Source organism: Clarias gariepinus, chromosome 1 (assembly GCF_024256425.1).
Source record: "Clarias gariepinus isolate MV-2021 ecotype Netherlands chromosome 1, CGAR_prim_01v2, whole genome shotgun sequence".
Taxonomy (NCBI): Eukaryota; Metazoa; Chordata; class Actinopteri; order Siluriformes; family Clariidae; genus Clarias; species Clarias gariepinus.
The window spans coordinates 39,868,080-39,881,094 of record NC_071100.1 but is presented as its reverse complement, the minus strand read 5'-3'; the positions used below and the strand labels follow the sequence as shown (position 1 = coordinate 39,881,094).

At 34.8% G+C, this 13,015-nt stretch overlaps 2 protein-coding genes across 2 annotated transcripts; both read right to left on the bottom strand.

Annotated features, from left to right (window-relative positions):
- Window positions 1-6,774: 6,774 nt before the first annotated feature.
- LOC128527942 (cystatin-like protein) lies at window positions 6,775-8,230 on the bottom strand. The gene is made up of 4 exons (XM_053500615.1): window positions 8,024-8,230; window positions 7,398-7,511; window positions 7,132-7,212; window positions 6,775-7,007 (listed from the first exon to the last, which is right to left on the bottom strand). Exons 1-4 carry the CDS (start codon window positions 8,210-8,212, stop codon window positions 6,939-6,941), a joined length of 453 nt encoding a protein of 150 aa, XP_053356590.1. The 5' UTR covers window positions 8,213-8,230; the 3' UTR covers window positions 6,775-6,938.
- Window positions 8,231-9,396: 1,166 nt separating this feature from the next.
- LOC128527933 (cystatin-like protein) lies at window positions 9,397-11,402 on the bottom strand. The gene is made up of 4 exons (XM_053500603.1): window positions 11,187-11,402; window positions 10,099-10,212; window positions 9,881-9,961; window positions 9,397-9,752 (listed from the first exon to the last, which is right to left on the bottom strand). The coding sequence occupies exons 1-4, from the start codon at window positions 11,373-11,375 to the stop codon at window positions 9,633-9,635; spliced, it is 504 nt and encodes a 167-aa protein (XP_053356578.1). The 5' UTR covers window positions 11,376-11,402; the 3' UTR covers window positions 9,397-9,632.
- Window positions 11,403-13,015: the final 1,613 nt, after the last annotated feature.

Below are 13,015 nucleotides of genomic sequence, written 5' to 3'. Positions count from 1 at the left end.
TGGTTAGTTGCTACTTTGCTCAGCCTAAAAACATGTAGCGTAGCATATTACAAAACACACTCCAAAGCCTGGAAGTTCCTAACCATAGACTCAGCAGTTGACTTCATGACATGGTTACATACACTATATTGCCAAAAGTATTTGCTCGCCTGCCTTTCCATAGTGAGAAGTCCTGACCTCAACCAGATGAAACATTTGTGAGATGAAATGGGGAGGAGACTGCGCGCCAGGCCTTCTCATCAAACATTAATTTCTGACCTCACAAATGTGCTTCTGGAGGGATGGTCACAACCACACATTCCTAACACTCCTAAAGCCTTTCCAGAAAATTTGAAGCTGTTATAGAAGTGTGGGCCAGCATCATATCAAACTATATGGATTAAGAATTCATTGTTACTCACGTTCATATGCATGTGGAGGCAAGTGAGCAAATACTTTTGGTTATATAGTGTACATAATCTAATGTTAAATGGAAACAAGGGTTTTAACACTGATATAAACAAGGAAGTGTTCACTATTTGTACTCACTAAGGCAAGTAACACTGTATTTACTTTCACAGGTAGTAACTGCAGTCTTAGAAAACATTCTAAGTATTTTAGAAAGATTAGCTGGTGTTTTTTTTTTTTATAAACAAGATCTACTGACAAATGTATAGCATTAGTTACCTGAGCAACTCTGTTTAGAGGAGTAAGTTATTGCAGGTATCATAACTAAATAAAAATAATTTAGTTATGTTTTCTTAACTAAATTATGTCTTATGTTTTTGTATTCTTTGATTGTAAATGTTGACTCACTATCATTTCAATTTGTAACATAAAGTTGTGTTCAAGATAATATGGGGATGCTCCTCATACTATGGTGTTGGGCCTATTTATCACATTTCAGGGATCATGGATCAATTTGAGTACATCAGAATACTTAAAGAGGTGATGTTGCTTTATGCCGAAGAGGAAATGCCCTTGAAATGGGTGTTTCTACAAGACAACAACCCCAGACACACCAGTAAGCAAGAAGCATCTTGGTTCCAGACTAACAAGATTGACGTTATGGAGTGGCCAGCCCAATCCCCAGACCCTATTTCAATAGAGAAGTTGTGGCCTGACGATAAAAATGCTGTTTCTAAGGCAAAACCAAGAAATGCAGAGGAATTGTGACGTGTAGTACAATTGTCACAGATGTGAAGCAGTTCTCAGAAACCATGCAACTAAATAATAGTTCAGAGATGCACAAGAAAGATTAAACTTCAAACAGTTTTGTTTAAATTTATCACTTTGTAAAGATAAATGATGACACTGCTATTTTTTTAAAAGACTAATATTTGTTTTTCTTCACTTTCTGTAAACTAATAGTACATTTAGCACATTTGTCTGCATGGTGTGATTCAGAATAGAACGTGCAGGGTGTCCAATGCATTTATGTGATTTAAATTTAAAGTTATAATATGGATATGGAGCTTTACTCACTTTTTTTCAACACGCTGCTATTATTTTGAACACAACTGTAAATTTGATACTTAAAGAAAGTACACAATACTTCAGTACTATGTATTATTTAGTGCCTAAATAATTTTCCTGGTCTCGAAGAAATAACCTTAGATGACAAAAAAAGAAAACACATATTTATATACATATTAAACAGATTTTAAGTATTTTATGTAGTACTGTAATTCTTTCCCCAAAAGTAAACCAATATTCACAAAAACGAAGATTGGGATTCCAAGAATATATTTCTAGCTTTGACAATCATAATTATTTGTACCTTATGAAATGCGTACATTTAATTAATCAATAGCGTGACCTAAAACTAATTTTGGCTATTTGGTGTTCTGGAGCACTCGGGTATGTGTCTACATCATACCAAGATTGTAGGACATCAGCCGTGACCTCAGAGAAGCAACTGTTACTTAATCAATCTGGGAAGTTAGTTTCAGACTTTTGGAAATTCAGCGTTGTACAGGGAGTAAGATTGCTTACAAATGGAGAACCTTGAAGACAGTTCCCATTCTTCAAAAGATTGGGTGTCTTAGCAAATTCAGTCCAAGTTTAGACATCAAGAGCATCCACATTATTTCAGAATATTCATAAGACAGCTGAAGTTAAGCCGAAATGTCATGCAACAAGACCACAATCCCTGCAACATGAACCAGCAACACCAGCAAATAGACATCTGACTGGCTAAACAATAAAGCAATTAAGGTGTTGGAATGGCCAGATCTCAACCCCATATGCATCTGTGATGAGATCTTCAGAAAACTGGGCATGAATGAATGCACACAAACATACAAGGTGAGTCTGGTTATATTAAAACCTTTGTTGGGCACATTGTCTTTCCATTCAAGGCTACTGTCTCTCCAGTCACAGCTGTGCATGTGTGAACATGACACAGTTCGTTTGTACCTGTGGTGCGAGCAAAAATGGCTCCCCACTTGTAATTTGCATGGAAGAAGAGCAGCGTGCAGAAAGTTTTTGTGATTTGTGTGGACCTGGTGCCGATATTTTTATCAAAGACTTTGTGAGCAGAAAGTGTTTAGTTGCGAAGATGTGTTTGAATAGATAGAGAAGTTCAAAAAAAAGGTTGTATAATCTTAAAAGGTTTTAGCCATCAAGAAGGAGCCACATGCTTGTCCACATCCATGGCTGATGATAAACGTCCACACACTTCTGCCCACACTGTCAAAAACTTCATTTTGAGGAGTTTTGTGAATCTTCAAACTTGGCACAGTGGTTATCAATGGAAATCTTAAATTTCTGTGATAGTTCAGACAGTGCAAAGGACATTACATAGGAAAAAGAAACTTTACTCTTAACCATGAACCTGCAAGATTAATCTTTGCTAAAGAACATTTAAAAAAAAACAACTGGTGAATATTAAGAGCACATCAGATAGCAGCCTGGTCAGGACTACTACAGTAAATACGTAGTCCCACAATAAAGCTTGAAGTTGTAGTTGTGATGACATGGGTAGTAAGTGCATAACGTGCTTAGAAGATGACAGGTATAGACACCATAAATGCCCGTGGACAAATTACCAATGGACAAGAAGTCTTTCAATGTCACGAAGCTTGTCAGAAAAAAAATATTTCAGCATGATAATCATCCACACCAAACTGACAAAAGTTTTGTCCTATTCAAATGAATCATGTTGCCTGACTTAAATCCAACAGAACACATTTGGGGTACTTTAAAGAGAAAGATAGGAAAACAAAATCCCCTCCAGCAAAGAGCAGCTATGAAAAATGTCTCCAAATTTTTTTCTGATCTGTTCAGATTTGTGCAGCACTGGTACCATGCCATCCAAAAGGACTGTCATCAAAAATAAAGGTTTGGATATGGAATATTAAAAAATAGATGTAATGTGATTCCCCACTGGCTTTTTACTGCATTGGAATATACTGTACAATGCATTTAGTTCATTAATAAATGACATCAACCATGTCTTCACTTTTGTTCTCTTTTGTCCAGCCAACAACAGAGCATTCAGTTGTGCTTTGCTCTTACGTAGCTATGATGTTACTGTTTACAGAGTCTGCAGGACTGAGGAAATCACAATGGTGGACAGCAAAGCATTTCATTTAGGTGATGTTTATTTTAAACTCATTATCAACAAATAAATAAGTTATCACTTGCTTAGTAAGTTAGGACACCCCTGTATGGCTTCCACATCAAAGAGGTCGCCTATTATTTTAACATATAACCACATTATATATTTGAGACACATATTCAAATATGACAAATTGGTAAAAGTTTAAGAGTTAAGAATATTCGAGAATATAATTTAAGGAGATGGAACCTAAAATTAAAGTTTGCCATCTGTCCTTTAAACTAACAGACAGTTACTGCATCTAGCCACTAGAGGGCCTCAGAGTTATTTTGGTTTTAGTTTTGGATCAGTGCTGGGACATGCACCCATACTTACTATACACATGACACATTTTCCATGCAGTTATTTAATCAAACACGTGGTAGCTGCACAATGCAAACATTCCATCAGTCCAGAGAATATTTGCTCAAAAGTCTTGGGGACAATCAAGATTTTTTTTTTTGCCAAACTTGAGATGAGCCTTTGTGTTCTTTTTAGTCAGCAGTCTCTTTTGCTTTGGAACTCTCACATGTCTTTCTTATTTCTAAATCATCAACACTAACCTTAACCAAGGCAAGTGAGTCATGCACTTCTCTAGATGTTGTTCTGGGTTTTTTATGAGCTCCTGGATGAGTCGCCATTGTGCTCTTGGACTAATTTTGGTGGGATGGCCAATTCATTTGTGGATAATGACTCTCATTGTGGTTTGCTGGAGTCCTAAAGCCTTAGAAATAAAATTTTTAGACTGATACATGTCATTTAACTTATTTTGGGGGTAAAAAAAATTCAAATTATTTTAAAACTTCATGTCATTCAATTTCATACATATGCAATAAATTTATTATCTATACTCACCTACATAGTGACAGGGACTGGAGTTCCTGGATAATTTGGGGATTAACAACACTAAACCCAAGCCTTCATGGGGCCCTAAGCAGAATTTTATTTATGAGCCCCTCTGTGCCACCAATACGATTGATTTTTGTCAATGGTTGGTTATTCGAACAGTATAAATTTACCAGTTGTTGTTCCCCACCTCCAGAAAACTTTAAAAGTGCTCTAAGAGAAGTTTCATAAGAGTGTAGTTGATGGAACAGAATGCTATTTTTTAAGTACATAAATTTTTAAATACAGCAGCAACCCATCTGTACACATGAAACAACTCTTAATCTGTAACTATTTGAGGCATAATGATATTGGAATATAATAGCAAAGAGCCCAAATGGTAGGCTAATGTGAATAATGTTAGGCTGCTATTAGTAACAGGTTTATCAAACAGAAGCTTATTTTTTATTACAAAAATATATACCCAATAAAGAAAGTTTTACACAAAAGACAAAAACTATAATCTAAAACACCAAAGTATTTGTTATGTTATAATATATTAAGATGTCAAGTCTATTTAAGGATAATTATTTAAACATGAACTTTCCTAAAACAAGAAAAACAAGACCTAGGCTGTTAATTAACTAGCCAGATATCCCTGATATATTTATAATGACATATTACTCAATTTATTTATTTAAAAGATTTAGCACATACTGTATGTTGAAAATGAAAGGTATTTTTTAAAGTTATATCATCACTGTCACGATTGATGTCTACAGTACACATTACAGGCACATGGGGGAGGTAGTTTTCTACCTCTGTCACAGTTTCAGCTATAATTCCGCCTGCAGTTGGTAGTTAGTAGAGGAAATTAAAAATAAAAATAAAAATCAGATAGTCTGTGAACTGTGAAATTTTAAAGTCTGGTTTTCTTGTTGATTTTTAAAATGAACATGTTTTCAATAACATGCACATACTGTAAAGTTATAATTTATCATCTGTTATCTGTTGAATGGCTGGTTTTCTATTCAAGGTAATAAAGCGTTATGTAAATGGCAATAAAAATTTCAGTACCATACATTTATGCACTTACATTTACATTTACATTTACATTTAGGCATTTGGCAGACGCTCTTATCCAAAGCGACTTACAAAAAGTGCTTTAATGTGTTAATTTTGCATCCTTTAGGAACACTGTATTTATACCCATTTTTAATGACATCTGGTCAACATTCAGACACTACGAGCGATTTGGGAACACCAATTAGTCCAATCTGCCTATCTAATGTCTATGTGGGACATGTTCCACTGTGGGAGGGAACCAGTGTACCCGGAGGAACACACAAAAACATTTGATTAAATTGAAGTACAGTACACACACACACACACACACACACACACACACACACAAGAGCTGTTAAACATCGGTTGTGTAGAATAGTGTTATTCAGCTAAAAGTATTTTCTCCTGCCTTTGCCTGTATGTCAATGTGAGAGGAAGGGGCTTAATATTGTCACTCAAATGAGCGGAATTTTATTTTTCCTTATTAGTACGCTGACCTAAACACAGCTGTTTAGCTAATTTTCTTTAATCACTTAATCACGGTCAGGTTCAGAGGTGTGTCAGAACATTGCTATATTGCCTTTGCTGGTTTAGGTTTATTGATTTGATTTATGAAAAAACAGTAAAACTCACATGTACACACAATTGTTATCTGAATTTTCTTTTCTGATATTACACATTAATGTAAGCTGAGCATTTGCTTTGATGTTCTTGAGTATGCCTTCGTCTTTGCCAAAATAAATGCAGACTGATATTTAAAACATTTTTTTAACAAATTTTTAGAAATTAAAAATGATTTTACAATCATTTGTAAAGGGGAAACTCAGTGGACTAAAATTGTGGTTAGTTTTAAAAACAAGTTTATATATGTTATAGCTTTTTCTCAGTATGTTATAGCTTTTTTTTCAGTATGTGTCCCTTTTTTCTTAGAAGAGTAAAGATTTATAAAGTTTCTAAAGTTGGAAAGATTTTCTACATTTTCTACATACATACTAAGAGGTTCTAGTGAGATGTTCTTTTACAAATAACAACTGTTCTCTTGTTTTAGAAATTTACAGATGTTGAATTATTGAATATTTGAAATTGGTATGTATAAATGATAGATGACGCAGAGTGTACCCTGATGGGATGCCAATCCATTGCAGATCACACACACACACACACACACACACACACACACACACACACACACACACACACACACACACACACACACACACACACACACACACACACACACACACTCTGAAGTCAGATGCAAGTGCAAGCAATTTATTTCTAATTAAAAAATCAACAAACATAAACAATATCAAGACTAGGAGTCTAAATATGAATAATGAATAGGAAACATAAACCATAGATACAGTTTTTTCACTACTAACACGACATGATATCAAAAATTCACCATGTAAATAATTTTATCTGGCCGCTGCACAATCATAGCTTAGCTCCAAACTGCTTCTCCTCATTAGAAGAGAAAAAAGTTACCTCCAGTATGAGATTCCTTACAGTCTTCTCGATCTTTTGTCCGCATTCCCTGTTAAATAAACAATAATTATTTAATAGTTTTATGTGACTTCTACAACAACTAAAGATGTCTGTAGTTTATGTACCGTGTGTATTCCTAGACCTGCTGTAGTTGTCAAATATTTTCAACTTACATTCCTGACATCTTTCACTGTGCCACAATCAACCAGTTCTTGTTCATTGTCCATCTTACACACAAGACAGTCAATCCAGGGCTGCGAAAAAAAGTTTTTGGTTTTTGTTTTTGGTTTTTGTTTTTGGTTAAGAAAGAGAATTTATAATGTTATAAAATCCACAGCTGCAGTCTATCTATTGTTGATAAGTATGATATAAAAAGGAAATTGCTTTAACTGTGAAATAATTATAAATAACTTGAGTTATAAAATAATGTCATACACACCGTTTTATTTTTTTGTTTATTACATTCATCTCGGTGCTTATATGCATCTGTAGAAGCCTTTGTGCATGTTGTGACCATTACAAGGAAATTTACTTTCCATTTGTCATCCATTATCTGTTAACAAGTGTAAAAACAAGACACCTCAGTATACTTATTTTGGAAATACTGATATAAGGTAAAAATCATCAACATAAACTGGTCAGTCATGTAATGCTTGTATATGTTTAGTATTATTTAACATTATTATAGTATATACAGTATATAGTATGCTATCTGACATTACGTTTATGAGGATCAGTTAAGAAAAGAAATTGGCTTAGCAGTTTTTCTAAATTAATAACTTAATTGAATAACTGGTTAGTGGTGAGATTGTTTCTCACCGTTGTTTTTACTTACCATTCTGCTTCTGAGACAGTTGCTTGTTATTATTATTATTATTATTATAATTATTATTATTATTATTCACCCTTCAACAGGGATGAATGACAACCTTTGTAAATATAGTATATATCATAGTATAAATATAACTAAATGAATATAGCATAAATTTAAGTATAAATAACTATTATATTCAAAGTGTTATTTCCACATGTAAAACAAACTGCAAACATGCTAACAGAACTTACCTTCAGACCGTTTAAAAGTGAATGAAAAGCAACATGATGACCTCTTCCATAGATACTGCTTGCCTTCTTCAGTGCTTTATCAATGTGTGGTTTGTAAGATTCTGGCAAGTTATTGTAGTTCGTGAATGTCTGGGCAGAAACAAGCAGAGTCAGGGCTGCCAGCAGCAGAAGCCTTAGTGCACCTTCCATGTTGTGGAGGACGACTGAGCAGTGTGCACCTCAGATCATTTCTATTTAATGAACTTTACTCAGAAGGAAATCACACACACACACACACACATGCATGCACGCACGCACGCATGCACACACACACACACACACACACACACACACACACACACACACACACACACACACACACACACACACACACACGCACGCATGCGCACACACACACAGAAAGAAAAACAGAACTCCCAGTGTGGTATGTGAAGGCAATTAAAAATCAGTACTATTCATTTATGCACATAAAGTATGAACTTTCAATTCTTTCAAGACTTAGTATATAAATACTAAGAGGTTCTAGTGAGATGTTCTTTTACAAATAACAACTGTTCTTTTGTTTTAGAAATTTACAGATGTTGAATTATTAAATATTTGAACTTGGAATGTATAAATGATCTGATTGACACAGATCCAGGATGTGTGGTGTGTGTGTGTGTATGTGTGCGTGTGCGCAGGGTTTTGGTCTTCTGAGGCGTGTGTTATTTAGTTCTTTCTATTTTTTTCTGTTGTATAAAGATTATATACTTCATTGATCTTCATGTCTGCAAAAGCAGTTATCCAGCTGGATAATTTCTGAATAATAAAGTGCAAAAGTCACAGGTTGTAGCCTAATCAGTTTATTTTGCATTCAAATCCTGGCTATGAACAATTTCCATACTTCTGGCCCACAGTCAGGAAAAAAAAAACATTTTATACTACATTTAAAACAGAACAGAAATATTGTGTCTCTCTCTCATTCTGTATTATGCTTATCCTGTTCAGGGTCATGGGGGGCCTGAAGCCTAACCCAAGGGACTCGGCTCAAAAAGCAGAGTGTACCCTGATGGGGTGCCAATCCATTGCAGGGCGCACACACACACACACACACACACACACACACACACACACACACACACACACACACACACACACACACACACACACACACACACACACACAAACACACACACGCACACTGATAGTCAGATGCAAGTGCAAGCTATTTATTTCTAATTGAAAAATCAACAAACATAAACAATATCAAGACTAGAAGCTAAATATGAATAATTAATAGGAAACATAAACCATAGATACAGTTGTGTTAGTACTAACATAACATGATATTAGAAAATATTAAAAAAATCACCATGTAATGATTTTACCTGGCCGCTGCACAATCATGGCTTAAGATATATTAAGTACAAATGTGAGAACAAAATATGCAAATTTGACAGAAAATGTTCCCTTTATGAAAAGCTTTATTTACTAATCTGTGTAATTATAGCAAAGCATTGTCTCATAAGGTTAATTAGCCTATAATTAACAAAGACCAAACCTGTTTTTTAATATATCTTTTTTCATGCATAGTGAGTTTTTTTTTTGTGCTATTGTGATTTGTGCAGCTTCACACACATCCGAGACATCCAAACTGCTTCTCCTTATTATCTGATTTATGGAGGAGTATGGAACCTCCAGTATGATATTTCTTCAATGCACAGACTTCTCTATATTTTACCCGCATTCCCTGTTAAATAAACAATAATTATTTAATAGTTTTATGTGACTTTTACAACAGATGTGACTAGATGTCTTTAGTTTATGTGCCGTGTGTATTCTCAGACCTGCTGCAGTTATCAAATATTTTCAACTTACATTATTGACATCTTTCACTGTGCCACAATCAACCAGTTCTTGTTCATTGTCCAGTTTACACACAAGACAGTCAATCCAGGGCTGCGAAAAAAAGTTATGAATTTTGGGTTAAGAGATTTTATAATGTTATAAAATCCACAGCTGCAGTCTATCTATTGTTGATACAGTAAGTATGATATAAAAAATTGCTTTAACTGTAAAAATAATGTCATACACACCGTTTTATTTTTTTGTTCATTACATTCATCTCGGTGCTCATATGCATCTGTAGAAGCCTTTGTGCATGTTGTGACCATTAGAAGGACGTTTACTTTCCATTTGTCATCCGTTATCTGTTAACAAGTGTAAAAACAAGACATTTCAGTACACTTATTTTTAAAATACTGATATTAGGTAAAAGTCATCAACATGAATTGGTTAGTCATGTAATGCTTGCATGTGTTTAGTATTATTTAACATTATTATAGTATATACAGTATATAGTATGCTATCTGACATTACGTTTATGAGGATCAGTTAAGAGAAGGAATTGGTTTAGCAGTTTTTCTAAATTAATAACTTAATTGAATAACTGGTTAGTGGTGAGATTGTTTTCCTTGAAAAAGTAAAAATGCCATATAAAACAAGTAAGGCTTTAATTTTAACAGTGTTACACATGGAAAGTCGTTCATCTACCTCCCAAACTTTCCTTCCATCCATCCATCTAGGAACCTCTGTAGTCCAACTAGTCATTGGTCAAAATTCATTATCAAAAATGAAAAAAGTTATCATTTGCTAAATGGCATCTAGATTAATGAGGTGATCATCTATCATTTTATGACCTTGAAAGAAAATTGCATAATACATTTGGGACACATAGTCAAGATGACAAATTTATATAAGTACAAGAATTACTTACAGAAAAATAAGGAATATAATTTGAGGTGGTGGAACTTAAAATGAGAGTTTGCCATCTGTCCTAATATGGGACTATACGCTAGTATGGGAATAAGCAGCAATAAAAGTTGTAGTGCACTAGAGGACCTCAGAAACATCTTGGCTTCACCTTTGGGTTTATTCTCACCATTGTTTTTACTTACCATTCTGCTTCTCTAGAGACAGTTGCTTATTATTATTATTATTATTATTATTATTAATATTATTCACCCTTCAACAGGGATGAATGACAACCTTTGTAAATATAGTATATATCATAGTATAAATATAACTAAATAAATATAGCATAAATATAAGTATAAATAACTATTATATTTAAAGTGTTATTTCCACATGTAAAACAAACTGCGAACATGCCAACAGAACTTACCTTCGGATTGTTTAAAAGTGAATGAAAAGCAATATGATGTCCTCTTCCATAGATACTGCTTGCCTTCTTCAGTGCTTTATCAATGTGTGTTTTGTAAGATTCTGGCAAGTTATTGTAGTTTGTGAATGTCTGGGCAGAAACAAGCAGAGTCAGGGCTGCCAGCAGCAGAAGCCTTAGTGCACCTTCCATGTTGTGGAGGACGACTGAGCAGTGTGCACCTCAGATCATTTCTATTTAATAAATTTCACTCAGGAGGAAATCACACACACATGCGCACACACACACACACACACACACACACACACACACACACACACACAGAAAAGAGAAACAGAACTCCCAGTGTGATACGCAATTTGTCTAAAAACTACACACATTTGCATTTAAAGCAGTTTTAAAGAGAGAAAAGAATAAAAAGGTATTAAAAATTACAATGAGGAAGTCCATTTAATCTTGAATATTGAACTATCCCAAAAGGTTTTTTTTTGAGTGGACAGACAATAGGTGTATGATTAACAAAAACTTACGAATTATTCATAATTATGGTAAAGATTATAACAAAATCACATAGTTCATCATAGAACACAACACTGTGCAAACCCTGCAATATTAGTAGAAGCAGTCTTGACAAGCTGACTATGTCATTAATTTCATCTCTGCAAGTTACAACAGAGTCTGTTAAATACCATGGAGCTCCTCGAATACACAGCGCTATAATAGTTGCTTTGCTCACTACACAGCTTCTCAGCCTCATTACCGAGGTTGGATTTCACTCAATATTTTACTGAACATTATGTCCAGATGTTAAAAGTAGAGTGAAATCTTATGATACTGCATTATTTGTGCACTGGCAGCACATCACTTGTTTTATTAGCATTGTTGCTATCCTCCTGTAAGCAGATAATTAATGTCATTATATGCTTATTAATGCCAAGCAGCTAGTGGTAACATACCTAGTCCAGAATAAAGCAGAGTTTACTTTGCCAGACATATGCAAATCAACCCTGGGAAATGACTTTTTGAACCTTCCTCAAAGGATGAATGTAACCATCAGGGGCAAATAAACCATTTACTCAACAGGCTCTGTAGCACATCTACCTGGTTATGAAGAGTGCAAGTCTTTATATAATACATATACATTATTGCAGTGTAAAATTATTTTCTTTGCATATCCCAGTTTTAGGACATTGGGGTCAGAGCACAGGATTGGCCTTGATGCAGCACCTCGGAGCAGAAAGGGGTAAAAGGCCTTGCTTAAGGGCCCAACAGTGGCAGCTTGGTAGACCTAGGACTTGAACTGCAGCATTCTGATCAGTGACCCAGACCCTCAACCCTGAGCTATCCTTTCCCAAAAAGACATTGGAGCAATCTAGCCCTTTTAGACCACTTCCACACTAGCTGTTAAGAAAGGACTGGAAGCCCTGCTCTTGCTCTGTGCACAGTTTAAAGAGGGCCACCTTTTGTCTGGTGAATACAAGGGTTGAGGGTTGAGTGGTGAGGACTCCATGATGGCAGATCTTTCTCAGGTTTCAGTGAGACACCAGTGAGAAATTTTATATATTCTATGTCTCACTAATATTATACATTTTTATACTGTTATGAGTTTATTTTTTTTTAAGTATGTTTATATTATTGCTCCTTATATATGATTAAAAATGAATTGATGTAGTTTCTGTTCCTAAGTAAATGAGTACTGTGATCACCCCCACCCAGGCAGTTAACTGCAAGTCAGCGGATGCTTGGTTGAGTAACAAACATAAGTCCATATTATGGCGCAAAACTTTGCGTGTTCCAAGAAAAGATACCCAAACTGAAGATCACAAGTGCTT